The sequence below is a fragment of the Perognathus longimembris genome, chromosome 25 (genome assembly GCF_023159225.1).
Source record: "Perognathus longimembris pacificus isolate PPM17 chromosome 25, ASM2315922v1, whole genome shotgun sequence".
Lineage (NCBI taxonomy): Eukaryota > Metazoa > Chordata > Mammalia > Rodentia > Heteromyidae > Perognathus > Perognathus longimembris.
In genome coordinates, this window is record NC_063185.1 from 19,305,923 (window position 1) to 19,324,621 (window position 18,699).

Sequence of the window (18,699 nt, forward strand, 5' to 3'; positions counted from 1 at the left end):
TATGACATAGTAGGAAGAAGCACAGTTGCAAATAAATAAAATATGTGAGCTTTTGGAAAATAAAGTAAAAATTTCAGATGGGCTTCATCTGTAGATTCCTCCTCCCTGTGACTGTTACAGTTTCTTAAAAACAATTTAACTGGTGCACAACACTAGGCCTTGTTAGAGATACAGAGCTCACTGGTTTCCTTGGACCCAAACCCAGAAAATGCAAGTTGTTCTTTTCCCTGAGGCTGATTTCACACAAGGTGAAATGGATAGTGGAGGGAGACCCAGATGGCCCCATGTAGCAGCAGAAAAGTTACTGGAATTGGAGCCAGGGACTTGGCTTATGGTCCTGGCTCTGGGGCTAATTAGTGCTTTGGGCAAGATCACTGATCTTCTCTAGGTCTTAGCTTTCTCTTCTGTAAAATGAAGGGATCGGACTATAATCTCTGAGAGTCCATTCAGCTCAAATGGAAGGTTTCTTCCTTCAATAACTTAAGACTTCTCAGAAATTCTGCCTTTGAGACCTAGCTACATGACATATTTATTTACTGGCTTAAGCAACACTGTTTCCATGTCCAAGAAATGGGCACAAAAACTCTCATTGCAGATCTTATAATGCTGTCATGGAAACTACAAAGGCCTGAACCCATGTACAATCAAAATTTCTTTCCCTCTGCCAGGTATATGAGTGATAGAAATCAAGTACTGGCCTTCCCTAACTAATGAATGTCTTTGGAAAGATCAAAGGTTCCTAGCTAAAGGATGAAATTCTGACAGTAGAATTCTTAGCACCAACCAGAACTGGGTGGCAGAACCTTTCCTGCATTCTTTAGAGCTCCACAAAGATTCTTTATTGTTTTTTAAATTCATTTGTTTGATCAAACCTTGGGGAGACTTTTCCAGTTGAGTTCACAGGCTTGCTCAAACTGAAAGAACATCTATACAGAGAGGAAGGGAGTTTCGAAGTAAGTAAATGTTTGGGGAATGAATAAAGATCCTGTACTGCAGTCCTAGATCCATTAAGAGAAGCATGAGCTACCTTCATAAACTCTAAACTGAAAAATTCACTGTGGCATGGGTGTACCAGAAAAGTTTCTAGCTGAAGGCTGACCTCCTGGAAGTATCTCATCCACCCATGGCCCTACCTTCAAATGACATAAATGAAGCTATCTGCCAGCGAGTCTAGAAGTTTCCCTTCCATTTCCACAATGACAAAGTGGTACATGCGGCAGTCCCCAGGAGTCATTTATAGCTGAGAGGGAAAAAAAAAAAAAAAAGAAGCCCCTTTCACACTCCAGTTTCCATAGGCCTGAGAGAGATCCTTCTAGAAATCCAAAGCAACAGTACCGTGTGGTATCCCCAGAGAAAATGAGCAACAGATCAAAGTAATGCAGCCCAGTGGAGAAAAGGGTCATGCAGAAATGGGGCTAATTTCTTAATAATATTTGGCCACAGCTACAACTTGCCTTCTGGGTAATTTCCACATAGCTTAGACTTTGATATAGTGCATCACACCTCTGTTTAAAATTCCCACCACTAAGGGCACATACAGGAAAACCGAACTGCTCGTGTCAAGCAGCTACAGGGACCAGCAATCTGCAGGGCTGCATACCTGGTTTACATGAAATGCTTGTCCTTGCGACTGCCAAACCCCTGACAGACATCTTGGGGACCCGGCCACTCTTGCCTAGCTCACATTTCAATCGGGCTTCCTCAGACAACACACCCCTAGACTCCACAATGAGTACCGTGGAAATAAATGAGAGGAAGCTTGCTTAAAAACCACTTTTGAAAGCTAACGAATTCTCAAGCAACCTAATTCTGGGCAGCAGGCTAAAATCACAGAACTGGTTAGAAAACACACACACACACACACACACACACACACACACACACACACACATTAACACCATTTTGTGAAATGCACAGGACCAGATTTCCATGGTAGATCAGAGAATTGGACCTAATTCTCCCCTGACTGCCATTATTAACGTTGCAAAACATTTTTAAGCAGCTTTCTATCAGAAGTTTGATGAAGGAAAGCAACCTACCATTTTACAAGTAATATCGAGTATAGTGATTTGAAAGAAACTTCTACTAGTAAACTAAACAGTACTCTAAAATAAAGAAAATTACTATTGTTAAGAGACATTCTGAGAATTATCAGGAAGAACCCACAACCACATAAACTCTGCCCTATATAAGAAATCATTCAAGGATGTATTTGACTAAGTCTGCATTTTAATTTAACCCTTTGAAACATTAATCAAACTGTGGCTAATTACAGGAATTAAGGAATTAAACGATGGAATCTTCTAAAAGATATTATTTAAAAGGCAGTTTATACAATTACTTGTATAGATGTTTGCTTTAAAGAGGAAAACAGTTCTACTGTAATGAAAAGGGTCTTAGAAAATTAAATTAACAAGGGGGGACCAGGCTGATATGAAACTAAATTAGCATCAAATGCAAATTACAGGGTACTTAATGGTAGAAACAGGTGCAGAGAAGAACCCTAAATGAGATAAATGAATAAAACATCCCTCTCCACAAATGTGGAAGCTGACACAAAGTCAATGATATGAATAATTCAGCAGCCTCCACACTGCTGTTGAGGTCAGCTTGCCTTGACCTTTGAAACAGGAAGTAAAATTCAGTTCAAATTTGAGTGACTGGAAATATAACAGTTATTTGTTTTTATATTAAAAAAACCCGCAGAACCTTTTTTTTAAAGACAGATATAGAAAGTATACCATAGAATTATAGTTTGAACTGAGGAGACATTACATACCCAAAATAGTTAGTAAACAAACCAAAAAAAAATTTGCATAAGTTTCAGCTAAACCATGTTTTCATACAGAAAACAAAATGAAAATAATTAAAAGTACATATACCAGTCCCACCGCTTATTGAACAAACTCTCTGTGAGAATTTCTAAATCTTTACCCTTTGTTCAGATTATTTTTCTCTGCTTTCAAAATTTTTAAAAAGGCCATGATTTTTTAAATGGAAACATTTTATTACTAATAAGAAAATTCCAAAATAAAATTTGAAGTAATATCTCACATATAAAGATAAAATTTGCTCCAACTAGATTTTTAACTGTGGAAAAGTGCTTTTATCTTTAACCCCTGATTTAATCAATGTTGCATCCCTAAAATTCATTTATCTTATAAAAAGACAACCTGAGTTCTAAAAACAAATCATTTTCATTCTTTTTTGTGTGTCTTTTATGCTTTTTTTATCTTGCAAGCTCCAAAAGTATTTCATACAAATAGTGAAAATACTCTCCTCATTTCAAATTGAATTTGGTGCTGCTAGAGATTAACTGGGTATGACAACAAACCAATTTCTACAAGGGAGAAAGACAGCCAAATATATATGGTATCTCACCCTGGTCCTTATTTCACAGGATGGCATAAAAGATGTTTGATAATAGCAGTTATTTCTGCCCTCCAATTGGTTCCATTAATGGGACCTACAAGTTGGCCATCTACCTTTCGTCTGTCTACTATGCTTGTCAGATAAAAGATTATGTTGAAAGATGAGCTTAATTTTATTTTCTAGATTTAGAGAGGGTTAGCCTGCTCTCTCTCTCTCTTTCTCTCTCTCTCTCCACACACAGACACAGACACAGACACACACACACACACACACACACACACACAAACGCGTGCACACACACATACACACCCTAAACCACCCAAGAGAAAGTGGTAAACTAGGCCCAGGATTATAATTGCCACAGGAAGAAGTTTAAGAGGTATTCCTTCCAAATTCAAATGTTTAGCTGGGACAAAATTAAAGACACGGGGTGGGTTGATTTTTTTAAAATTATTATTATCGTCGTATCGGCTAAACAGTCTTTGCTTGACATTTAATAAAGAGTGATAGCCCAAACACTGCTGATTTGAGGTTCGCCGTAATGACTGACCTGAGCGCAGGCTTTGTGTACTAAGAGGCTCCCTGGTAAATGAGGGCTCTGTGGAACCAGCCGGTTCTCATTTTGAAACAACGGGTTTCTCTATCCCCAAGTGCTAAAGAAAATAATCCCTGCAATCTCTGACTACACACTTTCAAGGAGGCAGCAATGAGAATTTGATTGTGGAGATAATTAAAGTCATTCCTGGAACTTCCAAGAAAAAAAAAAAAAGTAGGGGGGGGGAGGTCGGGAAGAGGTGGGATAAAAAAAAAAATAAAAGAATAGTCAATGACAGTGTTTAAAATTAAACTATGACAAATTATTTGGAGTGTGGAAGAGGGAGGAGGGCCCCCCCCCCGGACAGAATGCAGTGAACTGGCTTTATTTCTCCTCCACTCCCGCAGCCCCACGGTCAGCTCCACGGTCAGGCCTGGGATTCCACGCATTCAGACACAGCCCCCAGCGTCCAGCTCCAAAACCAAAGAAGTCATCCCTAGGCCCGGGAGCTCCTTGTCAGGAAGACACCCCACCACCACCAGATTGGTGGTGTACGTTTCCATCTTAAATTAGCGGGAGGGGGAGGGGGAGGTCTCTCTGGATTCTCCCACTGGCGGCCTTTTCCTTGGCTGATTTGAAACGCTGAGATTATTTTAAGATCTTAAAAAAAAAACAAAACACAAAGACAGTATCCAACATCCCCAAGGCACTGTTTAATTTCCAGAAGAGCTGGCCATTTTATTGTCCTGCTGCTTCACCTTTCTATAGTGAGAACCCTTGCTCAGAGAGTCTGATTGACGTTCAGCTGCCGGCCCACAGAGTCCCTGAGATTCGGAGAGAGGAGGAGAATGTGTGCGCTGTGTCTGAACCATCTGCCTTTAACAGCAAGGGAAGATGGGCTCACTGCGGACCATCCAGGGCCTCTCAATTAACCTGATTAGTTCAGCACACTGCTCCCATGAATGACACCTTATCGTGAAAATAACTTAGAACTTCCTCCCACCAGTAGTCCAGCCAGGAGCCCTCTAAACCCACCCCCCACCACCACCACACACACACACACAAGCCATCCTATCATGTGAGTTGCCTCTGTTTCTCCTCCCTCTCCCCAACTCACAGGTCAGGGAGACTGGCAGCCCCAGTGCCTTGATTGGATTCTGTGTCCTCAGGACAGAAGGCAAGCTCCCTCTGCCCAGGTGGCCTGGGAGAAAGCTGGGAAAAGGGTTACCCTGTGGGCAACTTCAAGCCCTGCTTTCAGTGTCAACCAGGCACATGATAGGATTGGGGTAGGGGACAGGAGGATGGATGGAGGGGGGGGGAGAGAGGAAAAGAGAGAGAATTAGAGAAGCTATTAACCCTTCAGTCACCAGAATAGCATGTCAATACTACACTTGCTCAGAAAAAAAAAAGTGAATTCTTAAGTCTTCTATTATCATATAAAACACAAAGGTTCAACTTAAATGTGGGATTTGCACACAGATCTCACTCTGGCCATAATGAAGGGTGATCACTGAGTTACCTCCACAACAAAAGCTCTCCCCCGCACCCCGAAGTCTCTGGAATATGCTGACTTGGAAAAGATGCAAAAAATACATATGTTCATTTTTTTTAATCCATGTGAATGCGTGCAGCACACATATTAGCTAGCAGACTATTTTCTTGAAAGTATGTTCCGTACGAATGTCAACAGCACAGCTTTTCAAGTACTTATGTGCTCTGTGATTTACTCGATCAATTAAACAGCGAGGCCGATGAGGAGATTTGCATGGTAATCGTGTAAAGATTAACATTTTAAAGTGTAACAAATTTAATATTTTAGCTTACACGTTCTGTTTCTCATCATTCTTTAATGACAGTGCCCGTTTCACTTCATGGCATAGTTATAACAAGCCTGTCTTTAGGCAGAGAGAAGAGACCTCCAGATTCAACCATTGTTGTTTTTCTAGTTTCTGGCTTTTTTTTTTCCTCTTTGCAAAGTTATATTCCGGTGGTGGTTAGGGCAGGACCATGGTAGTCTGGACCGCCCTTGTAGGTGCGGGGTCTGCTTTATGAATGGCCCATCGCCTTAAGATGGACAGCAATGGCATAAGGAGCTAGAACGAGAATTGCATTGTGGGATATGGCCTAAGCAGTCTCCCCCATTCCAGTCTTTATTATTTTGAGGGACAGTATCAGAGTTTGAACTCAGGACTTTATGCTTCCCGGGCAGGCAGTCCATCACTTGAACTATGGCCGACTCCTTTTTTGTTTCAGTTACTTTTTTGTTGTTGCCAGTTCTAAGGCTTGAACTCAGGGCCTGGGCACTCTTCCTGAACCTCTTGGTGCTCAAGGCTAGAGCTCTACCACTAGTGCCACAGCGCCACTTCCAGCTTTTTCTGAGTAGTTTATTGGAGATAAGAGTCTCACAGACTTTTCTGCCTGGTCTGACTTCAAACCTGGATCCTCAGATCTCGGCCTCCTGGGTCGCTAGGATTACAGGAGTGAACCACCAGGCCAATCTTTGTTTTAGTTACTTCTTAAGTTCTCTAGAGTTTTGCCCAGGGTTGGCCTTGAATTGTTATCCTTATACCTATGCCTCCTGAGCAGATGAGATTACAGATGTGAAGTACCAAGTCTAGCCAGGCTTTATTGTAAACAAAACACCCCCCCCATGTTGAATACGTATTATATGCCAAGCACTGGGCTGACAGCAGGAAGCACTATTTTCAGCGTCATCGTAGCGATGGGGGAAATGGAAATGGGGGCTTAAGGAAGTTGATCCTCCCACTGCCCCACAAAACTAGGATTTGATCAGAGATCATCAGACTCCACAGCCTGCAGTCTTAATCAACCTCTGAGCCACAGGAAAGCCACAGAATTTGCCCACATTTAGTACTACTGAGTATGAACAGAAAGGCTCCTTCAAGGCCAGGATATATCCTATGCAACATGAAATAGTGTTCTTATATTTTTTTTAAAGAAAAAAAGGTCAGTATGTATCTTGTTTAAATGCCTTACCCCTTCTTTTTTTTTTTTTTATAATATACCAACTCTGAGACACTAAGAAAGCTCCATGAAGTCAGAAACCATGTCTGGGTTTAGTGACATTTATTTTTAGTCTATGGCCCTTCACTCTGCAGCTTTCCAAGACAACCCTGGGAATAGTGCACAGCATATAGTAGAAGCTCAATAAATATTCATGGGGGGAAAAAAAGACAAATGACTCCTCATCCAACCATGAATAAACGTCAGTGAGGTAATCATACTTGTTAGAAAACTCATGGCAATGATCACCTAAAGAAGGCCAATCCAGGAGGACATGATGACTCAACGTCTGTAATCCCCAGCTCTGTAGGAGATGGGAGGGAAACATGCCCAAGACCATCTCTGGGCAAAAGCTTGTGAATCCAAGAGAAAAATAAACTAAAGCCAAAAGGGCCAGAGACTTGGCTCAAGTGGCAGAGTACCTGCATAGCAACCAGAGGGCCATGAGTTCAAGCTTCAATATTGTGTGTGTGTGTGTGTGTGTGTGTGTGTGTGTGTGTACACATATGCATGCAGTATGTTATGTTTGAATTATAAGAGGTGCATGATTTTAAGCACTTGATATACCCCAAACCCAGTGCTGGGTGCTATAATCCTTACTACCTTTCAAAACAGAAATGGCTTTTCCTATTTTGAAGATGGGAAAACTGTGGACATAGATTCTGATCCTAAGTAGCAGTGGAGGGATTTGCGCCTTCAACCAAGGACTTCAAAATCTCGGCCTTTTCCATCATACCAGACCATCTCTAAATTTCAGGGGGGGGGGGGGTTTCCCAATGATATACACAAAGGTTCATTCATCAAATGGAACAAGAACACATGAACTACAGCACTGTTCTAGCCAAGGGTCATATTATCATTGTTAATTGCAACTAAGAAAACTGGCGAAGTAAACAGGTTTACAGCAAGACGGGTAGATACCAAGAAAAGTATAATCAATGATGAAGCACTGAAAATGTATTGGACCGAGCAATGGAGGACAGAATGAACGCAGGCTGCTGAGAGCAGGGAACAGGTGAGTTCCCATTCACCCTGTCGAGAGCGTCTTGGGCTCATCAAGTGGATTCACTGCTGGGAAGAGATTTCTCTGAAACTTTGGTGCTTCACAAGTATCACAGACATGTAAGTTACTATTCACTCACAGTGCTCTGGGATTTTGTTTCATGTTAAGAGGTACTCTCAAGACCAGAATTTGGATGTTGGTCTGTATGAGAACATATAGATGGTCAAACCTAGATGCTCCCATACTTTTATCATCCTAGGAAGAATGAAACCATTTTTTAAAGGTATTCTGTGATGCATGACATAAAGTGGAAATTAAAATTAACATCTGGCTTTAAGAAAATGCCAAGGCAGTGTAGGAAAATGGATTTATAATGCTGTGGGTAACAGCTTTGGATTGTTTAGGTAAGGTAGGAAGACAGCTAAGTGAACTTCTAACTAAATTTCTTTTTTTTTAAGTTTTTATTATAAAACTGATGTACAGAGAGGTTACAGTTTCATACGTTAGGCATTGGATACATTTCTTGTACTCTAACTAAATTTCTTAACTAAAGAACAAATACACAAGATTTCTCACTCTTATCCTTTTGTCTTTACAATGAGACAGACAGGCAGACAGATAGAAAACTTGATAGAGATCTAGAGTTCAGCAAACTTAACTTCCTATTGAGGGGACTTTAACCAATAGTGCATCCATCACTATTTAAAAAAATATTTTAGGGGCTGGGAATATGGCCAATGGCAAGAGTGCTTGCCTCATATACATGAAGCCCTGGGTTCAATTCCCCAGCACCACATATATAGAAAATGGCCAGAAGTGGTGCTGTGGCTCAAGTGGCAGAGTGCTAGCCTTGAGCAAAAAGAAGCCAAGGACAGCACTGAGGCCCTGAGTCCAAGGCCCAGGACTGGAAAAAAAAAAAAAATTAGGATACTGCAGATCAGACTACTGAGTGAGAGGAATGTTCTTAAAGAAAAAGAAATCCCAATAGTTAACTCCTGTTAACTATTAAAATTTTCACAGAGTGTGATTATCTGACCTGCAAATGGAGAAAAAGGAGCTTTGATCAATCATGGTTGCTTTGCTAAAATAAAGAAGAGAACACACTCAGGAGCACTGAAGAAGTGCTGAGCTGTGCTAACAACTACCCAGCAAGCCATGAGTGTGTAAACCAGTGTGCACCATCCAGTGCAGATGAATAGTCCCAGCATGAGCAGAGACTGCAGCCATACAAACAACACGCCACTGTTTATCTTGGGACAAGATATCAACATTTCCCTTTGATCATTTTCCATTTCTGTTGGTGAAAAGAAGAAGTTAGCCAGGCGCTGGTGGCTCCCGCCTGTCATCCTGGCTACTCAGGAGGCTGAGATCAGAGGATCATGGCTTGAAGCCAGCTGGGGCAGGAAAGCCCATGAGGCTCTTTATCTCCAGTTAACCACCAGAAAACCAAAGCGGAGCTGTGGCTCAAAGTGGAAGCGGACTAAAAGCTCAGGGACAAGACCCACATCCTGAGTTCAAGCCCCGGGACCGATTAAAACAAAGAACGAAAAAGGTATTTCCACCTGGAAGAAGTCACGCCCAAAGCTCCCAGGGGCCACACCCCCCCTCTAGAGCTCTTCTAGCTCATCTGTCTACCGGTCTCCACGCACAAGAGGAGTATCTGGTCAACAGAGCAGCAAATAAGACAGAACAAAGCTACTGGAGGATCCTTGCTACTGATTAGACGTGCCTGTTTTTTATTCAAAACTACTACAACCATTACATGAACCAAAAATGCCTATCTTGCCAAAGCCCTAAATACATATATACGCATATATAAGTGTATATATATATATATGTATGTGCGTGTGTATATGCACATGGACAATGTTCAGATTCTAAATACTTAGACGTATCCTGATGACTATTTTCTCATTGCCCCTTTCCCTGGCACCGAAAGTGTTAAAGAAAACAATAAAAGAACAAGTGAGTGGGCCGAGTAGGATTTACTGGCATTTACTTTTAATCTATGGCCCTTCACTCTGTAGCTTATCGGGCCTCTGTCGGTCCTTTTTCCTCCTTTATATTTCATGGGGAACCCCCATGCTGCTCCTGAGAGACAGAGCCCAAGTGTCCATAAGCTTTTTGTCAGGTAAAAAGAGAAGAAAAAGGGAAGGAACAAGAGGAAAAGCAAAGCTAAGAGGCATCTATTAGATGTCACTGGGCTTTTGTATTCATGTCAATGATTCAGGATTAGAGTATTTGAAATAATCTTATTGAGAGGAATCAAAAGGCCCACCGAGTGAGAGGCAGCTCTGTAACATATGGCAAAGGCAGGGACAATATCTTATTAAAGATGTGTTGGCTAACACCATTACTTTATATTATATTACGGCACTATTGTGCCTCAAACAGTTAGCAGGATGGTATAGTTACCGAGTACCACTTTGGGGGTTATTGTGTGGGATCGAGCTATCTAATTTAGCAGCTTGTCTAGTTAAGTCATTACCAAGAGGGCTGGAAACATGCTCAGAATTGGGACCAAACACTTCACCTTCAAAAATTCCCAGTGAACACTGAGCACCACTCTGCGGCTTGTTTTTCTCCCACATCAGGTTTATTAAATGTGCATCATTTAACATGTGGCCCCTCCTCACCCTGAAGGAAACGGTGATAGGTGATTTTCAGGGGGGTTGACTTCCCTCCCCATGAACAAGCATACACATGCTTGTGCATGCACAGAGATTCACACCTTAGCTGGATTAGAGCAATTAGAATCGTATTATAATTAAGTCCTATAACATTAAAACCTTCATTCCCTTCTGGACAAAAGGCTTGTAACTGGAGAAATGGCTTACAAGGGAAATTTATCTCCATCTCCCCACACCTTTGAAGGCAGCAAGTAACAGAAGACAAACCTGTACTGTTCATCATATTCTACTAATTGCCAACAGGAGTACTGAGTCACTTTTGTATTGTTCTGGACAGTGTATTGTTACACACAGTTTATACAGAAGGGAATGGGGTGGGAAGGGGAAAAGTGAGAAGAAGGAATTGGTAGTCTATGTTAGATAACATCTCATGCAAATTGAAATGACCAATACCATCTCTCTAGGCTGGAACCTCTACATGGAGTTTTTCCAATCTGGTCGATTTTTTATTGAAGGGTTGGACCAGTTGTTGGTGGTAGAGAGAACTAGGAATTTGTATCAATGGAAAGTGGCTCTTAGGAAGGGTTTTGTTTACAATTCTAAGCAACTCTTTCTTTTTTTGAAAAGTAAAAGCATAGGTAATGTAGGGAGAAGTTATCATCACTAAGTGTACAGAGTTGCTAATGACACACAGGAGACTGTGTTGCTTTTCTGCACTTTTCTCAGAACTGTTACAAAGGCCAAATTGTGAGGGTATGGGATAAAAACCTATGCCACGACTCAACACCAGACCCAAGTTACACATACACACTGAGGATTCTCTGAAGCTCCGTTAAATACATTTCTTGGAAGTTGATGCCATTATTTCCCTTACAGGAAAACCACGGTGGCTCATTATACAGTGTCTACAGTAGTACTCCACCATGCAAAAGTACTCTGCATTATGATATATTGTCAGCATATTTGAAATGCATTTTAATGCATCCTGGTTGTGTATTTGAGAATAGCTGATAGAAAATGGAATAGAGCCTGCTATTAGCTTATTGTATTAGTTATTTTCCTATCAGAAGAGCAAACTATACACAAATGTACAGGCTCATCTCATATTCTGGATGGTATCATCTGCTCGGTAATAAAATTTAGAATGATCCTCACTCACATAAGTCTCATTGCTAATAATCATACAGGAATTCCCACTGAGAAAACAAATGCTTAAACAAACTAGGGTTAATAAACAACTGTAAATTCATGCTTGGTGTCATTTGAGGGGAAATGCAAACCTCTCAAAGCAGGCAAAAAGGACAACAATTATGTTGCCTGGGGTGACTTTATTTTAACTGAGTAGTCAAGGTTAGGGAATCAAGGTTTATGTGAGCTCCAAGAAATGCACTTACATCTCTGGTTCTTTGTGACTCAGAGAACTATTTGTATACTGTGGAGATTGCGTGGTGTGCAGAAGGATTACATTTGGTAGTTGATCATTCTACAAACTGGAAAGCGACCAAAATAAAAAGAACTAAAAGAGCAAAGAAATGAAGTCATGAAACTGACTAAAAGCTTCATTGGCAACACTAATAAAAGTATTATCTTCCTGCGCATCTTAGTGAAGAACTTTACTTTTATGGAAGACCAAAAAAGAAAAACATGTTAATGAATTGTGAGATTTACTGCTCATGATAAAGACAGAAGGAAGTCCTAGTTGTGGGGTCTGAAGGCCTTGGAAATGTTGGGGGAATGCATATTCCCTCCCTCCAACGGTTTTTTTTAATGCGTATTGATGTCCTAAGTCTAAAGCTTCACTTTAGCTGGGTACTAAGATAACACTGAACTTCTCTGAAAAGTCATACCATTGCATTTTCATATCTTAGATGAAAACTGGGTATTCAATAAAAATTTCTGTTGGAACAATCACAACATGTTTAAAAGTTATCTATTCAAATGATGTACACCAGGTAAATAAAAATAGCTGAGTGTTCTAATATTTTCCTTACTGAACAGTCTAGTGCAGATAACAATCATTAACACAAATCCAATTAGTGTTACTAAATAAACCAGGGTGACCTAGATGTGGGAGGTCTTCAAACAATACTGGAAAAAAAATATAGGTCCTCTCTCTCTCTCTCTCTCTCTCTCTCTCTCTCTCTCTCTCTCTCTTTCTCTCTCTCTCTAGGAGAACGTTGGCTAAATGTGGCCTGAAGGAATTCCACACAGAGTAGGTCCTCATGCTACAAAATTTGGGTGTTTTTTACTGTCCCACGTCATGGCCTACATCTCAAACCTCTCAACACAGGTAAAGAACTTCTTATAAGTGGAAAGACATGGCAAACCTGACGCAGAAAGCAGACCCAAGCCACTAGAAGAATTATTCATCAACAGGCTTAAAAAAATTGTTTGATACTTTTCGTTTTGCTTTGGGGAACCCAGTGTTTGCAGGTTGAGTCACTTGACCACCTTGAAGAATCATGTCTTAGCTCACATGAGCTAGCAGAACATAATAATAAAAGGGCAGGACTGGCATCTTTCCTTATTTCCGTCCATTAGAAAAAAAAAGTCCTCCCATTAACAGCTAAGTATCCAGAGTAGAAAGAACTGAAAAACAGGGTTCCTATCTTGTCCCGTAAATTAGCGATCTAATAATATCAACAACCATACTGATGCTAAAGAAAAAAAATATAGAGAGAGAGCTGGGGCTATCTTGCCCAATCTCACCAGAAACATCAGAGCACTTTGTGAAAGAAACCCCATAGGACAACTTAGAAAAAGAAATGTTTCCATAAGACCATCTATTCATCCATGTCATCGCTCAAAGACAGTTTAGGAAAACAAAAGAGTTCTGTGAAGCAGATCTAGTAAGAACACTAACACTAAATGTAGAGTAAATGTCTTCAAATCTTTACACAGCTCAGCATTTATAAGCAAGTTTCCACATAGAAAACAGAAGATTTTTTATCAATGGAACAAGAAAAACTGGGTTCCCAGTTCAGACTATCCTATCTGACTTTTGTCATTACTATCTTTTCTGATTCCTACAAAGCAAACCTAATTAAGAACCTCTCTCATTAGTCTTCCAGAAAAAATTAGCACAGCTTATGCTAATTGCTCCTGCAAAATTTAATAAACTCGTTGAAATGGGAATAGTCTAATGAGGTTTTATTTATTGAACTAAGATAACTCTAAGGGAAAAAGGTTAGGACATAAGGCTATCCCATGTAGTAATAAAACTACAATTTATTCAATTTTGAAACACAAATTTTATTGCAACCCTTTTAAATACAAATATGAGTTTGTGTATAAATAGGTTAAATCAATCTTCACCTTAATTCAATAATTGAAAATCTTCTCTTTTTTTATTTTTGCTTTTCACTTAATAATTACCACACATAACCCTTTATCTCAAAGATAATGAAATTTGCTGTTATTAGTTCCTGATCATCAGTTATTAAGCACATTTGACTTTTCCCATGTCTACATAGCCCAAATATCTGGATCATCAGGCCCAGGCTGGGTTTTATGGTTCCGACGCAAGCTCTTTGGCAGTGGATAGCCATATAACTGAGCCATCAAGTCAAGATGTGTATTTCCTACATTCAGAGCAATTCTACAAACTTTTCTGAAGTAACGACACATCATCGTGAGTACAAAAATATAAAGATAAAAAGAAGCTGGGCCATAGTTTCTCAAGTCACAGTATGCAACTTCGGGTTTTGTTGATTCCATTTCTGATGTGATGTGCCCAGCTGACATCCCCAAATTACTGGCAGCAAGTAATACAACCAACATTTAACACAGAAATAGCCAGTCCCGCATGTTCCATAGAACCAGAAAGCCTCTTCCATCCATCCTATAAATAGTTTTCCTGAATAACCACTGCTAAAAGTCTCTTGACTGATAAAAATAGCAGTCTTCTTCCAAATTCTGAAGGACAAGCAAATGGAGCTAAAATTATTGGTGCCCGAAAAGGTGGCTGTGTTTTAAAGCTATGCTAAGTCCTAAAGCAACAATCCCATACTCTCAGCTCTGTAATTGCTATTGGATGCATCTTGTAAACACAGTTTCTGTTGCTACTGCACGCAGGCTTCAAAGTCTGCTTTAACTAAATATTCCAAGATCTATATCCATAAATCTGAGAGCAAACCAAACCCTATGCACGTAACAGATATTATGTAATCAGTAACACTGAATGAAATTGAAACCCCTGAAATTTGAAAGCGGTGGCCATCACTTTTTTTCCTATGCAACCATTTCATGAAATTGAAAACAAAAATCTTCCCTATTTTGCCCTTCTTGGCATAAGTTCTTTCCTGGTTATTTTCTTCTCATTATTAATAATGGAAGTTTCACCTATCAGAACAGACGGGACTGGCGTTTTTAAATTAAAAAAGAAAAAAAAAACCCTTTGGCAGACAGAAGGACAAATAAATTCTGAAAATCTCGGGTGCAAATGAAAAATGGCTAAATACATATCAAGTAATAACACTGCATGAAATGATCATACATGTGAGACCAGGGCAAGAGCCAACAAATAAACTTATGTCGAGACTTGTGCACACTCTCTGAGTTCCAGCCATATTTAAATGATGCCTGTCTTAGGAGTTCAAGGTTAGCCATTGTCCAATCAAAACTGAAAAAATAAAAAGGGACGATAAATGTCGTAATGTCTCTAAAGCCACCAACAGCATAAAATGCATACTTATTTTGCCTAAATTGTTCGAACTACTCCAGCCAAGAAAAGGTTTTAAATACCCTACTGGGACAGATGCAAAGCAACAATAGATGCTACACTAATGCAATCCAGGTAACACAATCCCATTTCAAAAACACGGCGGGGCTAATTACAGCATTGCTGAGTCAAGTTTCTCTAGCCATTGCAACCCACAGGAACAGGTCAAAATCAAATGTTATTCAAACCACACTCCTATCAACCTTCTGTATCACAGTCACAGCTTAAAACCAAACGGAGAACTTAAAAGCTCAACCTATTCACAAGCAAGAAAAAAGTGTTTCCATGGCGGATGGCAAGGTAAGGTTCTTGTCATCATTTAAACCAAAAAAGCTTCTCTGCGGCAGAACAAAATGTTTATAGTTTCCAAGTTTCAGGAATGTTTGGGCTGGCCCTTTGATCAGATTTTTTTTTAATGGGAAAGAAAATGTGTTTAAAAGAAGAAATGGTGTTTTGAATAGGAATATCTAAATGAAGCAAACAACCTGAAGGTTATGTTTATTTTTAACCTTATTTATTTGGAGGCTTTTATCACCCAGGGTAGAGAAAACGATTAGTGGAAAAGCACATCTGTACTTGCAGACAAGCAGGCCATCCTCCTCTGGCTGTTCACAACAGGATTACACACTAACCTTCTCTCTCTCTTAACTTTGAATCAATATGTGATTATGTATATCAAGCCAAAGTAGGTTGCAGTAAATATTCATTAGAGAGATATTTAGTTAACATATCCTATTGAAATGTAATTTTTATAAGGCGACCTATCAATATTGGGTTAAAATTTGAAAAGTTACACAGCTTAAAAAAAAATCAACCATCTTAAGATCTCTGATAAAGCACAAATCAATACTTTGGTTTCTTTTAGCTGAAAAAAAAAAAATGAATGACAAACAAGTCCAGAAACGGTGAAGAATTTGGAAGATAGAGCTCTTGTTTCTCTGGTGTTGTCAAAATTTACTATTGGCAAAATCCAAAAGGGGACTTTTACTTATCTAACTAAGGATATCTCCACTATGGAATTCTAGTCAATTTTTCTTTTTTACATGATTCTTTCCAGCTAGTAGAAGATGCTAGCTCTTCTTCTGGCTGACAACTGACAGTACCTATAAGGCTTCCAGGCCATTTAACTCTCAATGAGTAATGCTATTTAACAAATGGCATATCATACATGTTTCCATACAATGAATTTCAATAATTAAAATGTAAAATGAGTATTTGGAATGCAATTTTGTAATATGTGTGTACTCACTGACTCAAAATTGCCCTGAACAACTAAAACAGATTTATTGTCCTACAGTGATTTACTTGGTCATGTCAGATTAGTAATATGGGTCTGTTTTAAAACACAATAATTAAGACAAGCAGGATAAATTAATCAACTTGCAATACAGGATGAGCTGTAATCAAACACGGGAAATAACAGTAGAGAATCTTGGTTCGCAGATCTCTTTAAACTGCTTTTATGCATAAATAAAAACCTTAAAATGTAGATGGATGACATCCAACAGAACTACTGTAGCTAAAAGTGATAATGATTCAAACATTTTTCAAATAAAAGTTAAATATTTATAAGCACCCAACCACATTTCATAAATCACAAACTATTATTATTTTATTTCTGAAGCTTCCTGGCACAGCATGAAGATAGAGCCACAGAAAGCCAGGAATAAAAAATATATATATTCCTTTAGGAACATGAATCAGACACAAAACCAGAGGGATCCAAAGAGCATTCCACATGGCTTTCCCAGGAATTCCAATCGCTCGGCGCAGTGTAAATCATGACCAACAGACAAATTTTGGCCACAGGCGTTCCTACCCTTGCCCGGTCCGGGTGCAACACAAGGCAGGTGGTTCATTATAATAAGGAATAAAAATCCAGTGAAACAAGAGCGTCCCTACCTGTCAATTATCACTGGATCTGAGGGAGTCTCATTTCGGTTGCCACAGCTTTTCTTGTCACAACAGCGGCTATGGAGCAAAAGCGAAAGGATTTAGTACAACCATTGCGACGTAAAATCATCATTTAAGCAGACAGAAGGTTCAAATTGCTGGGTTGCAAATACTAGAATTACCACAAAGCCATACCTGGCAGTCAACGGATTCCTGGGACAGAAAATTCTATTTGGGTCACCTATGGGTTAATGGCCAGGCTTAACCTCCCCCTGCTTGGAGGACGAGGGGCTCTCTCAGAGCCAAGAATGACAGCCTCAAGATGGGGTCTCTCCGGCAGCGTTGGCAGAGTTCAACGTGAGAAGTGCATTATTATTTTATCCTCCCAGTAAGAATATTCAGGGTTGTGGGTGGCTCAAACTTGTTCCTTCAAGATCACACTAATTGCGTGGAACACGTCAATAATGAGGTATAGTGATTTTACCCTCTCTAGTCATTCTGCATTAAATAGATTCCTTTTTCTTCTCCTAGATGGTATTTCCCCAAACTGACTTCCCCCCAAATCCTAAAGTGGTAACTGTTGCTTGTGAACCATCTTCATAAGCTTAAAGGCAAAATGATAACTAATAAGACCAGGAAAGGGCAAGATAAGGAAAAAATGGAGATTCACATCGACAGTCCTTTAGTGTTCATGCTGGCACCGGCCACCCCGTCGGGTTTCTGGGTGCATTATGGACTGTTGGTCAAGCTCCCTGACTGCGGACCTTCTTCATTCTTTCAGAAGAAGGACACGCAGTAAACAAAGAACTCCCTACCAAAATCTCTCCAATTTTTTACCTTAAGCCTGCCGGTAAATTTTTCAAAAAAAAAAAAACAAAACAAACAAACGAGATGGTCAGTAAAGGGTGAAAAATTCACGTTCTGGAAAAATACCTGCCATACACAGGAAACTTCTTGTCTGTTATGTATTTGCAAACAGCAAATGTGTCCCATGGCTGGTGCACACCCAGCATACACTAGTTCATGAGTGAAGAAGGTGGCAGGTTATCCAGGTGAGATACTGTTTTCTCTTCTTGCACATGTGTACACACATACACACACACACACACACCAGTGACTTAATGAACCACACAGGCTAAATTTCTGCTAGAGAACTGAGCATTACATATGTCCTGCTAGGAAGTCCTTCGCCAAACCCGAAGGCCTCTTTCCTCACCCTAACTGTATCTCCGAGGAGTGAATCAAGCTGGGACTGACTCTGTGCCTTCTACCTCCAGAAAGCAGTGATGAGAATTGCCCTTCCTTTGTCAAAGTCCCAGCTGAAAACTACTCTTTCCACCTGACCACCTTTTCCCTTGCTAGGGTTCAGCGAAAACTATGTCCCCTGGGCTAGAGTTGTGCTGTACTGGTCACTGGGGGATGGAAAGCCCCGATGTATCTTGATAGCTGAGACAGACAGACAAGGGAGGCATGAGAATAAGTGGTTTAAAAGCTCAACTCCATCATCTCTGAATGCTGGTCA

At 40.0% G+C, this 18,699-nt stretch overlaps 1 protein-coding gene and 1 long non-coding RNA gene across 8 annotated transcripts in view; both read right to left on the reverse strand.

Annotated features, from left to right (window-relative positions):
- LOC125342212 overlaps nucleotides 1-5,310 on the reverse strand; it is a 30,851-nt gene extending 25,541 nt beyond the window's left edge. Inside the window, exon 1 of the long non-coding RNA XR_007209170.1 lies at nucleotides 3,630-5,310. This is a non-coding gene — a long non-coding RNA (uncharacterized LOC125342212). The remainder of the gene's footprint in view (nucleotides 1-3,629) is intronic.
- Ebf1 (EBF transcription factor 1) overlaps nucleotides 1-18,699 on the reverse strand; it is a 381,892-nt gene that overhangs the window by 331,266 nt on the left and 31,927 nt on the right. For all 7 annotated transcript variants that reach the window (XM_048334365.1, XM_048334366.1, XM_048334364.1 and 4 more), the window contains one exon: nucleotides 17,187-17,255. In XM_048334365.1, coding sequence (XP_048190322.1) covers nucleotides 17,187-17,255 — 69 coding nt within the window. The remainder of the gene's footprint in view (nucleotides 1-17,186; nucleotides 17,256-18,699) is intronic.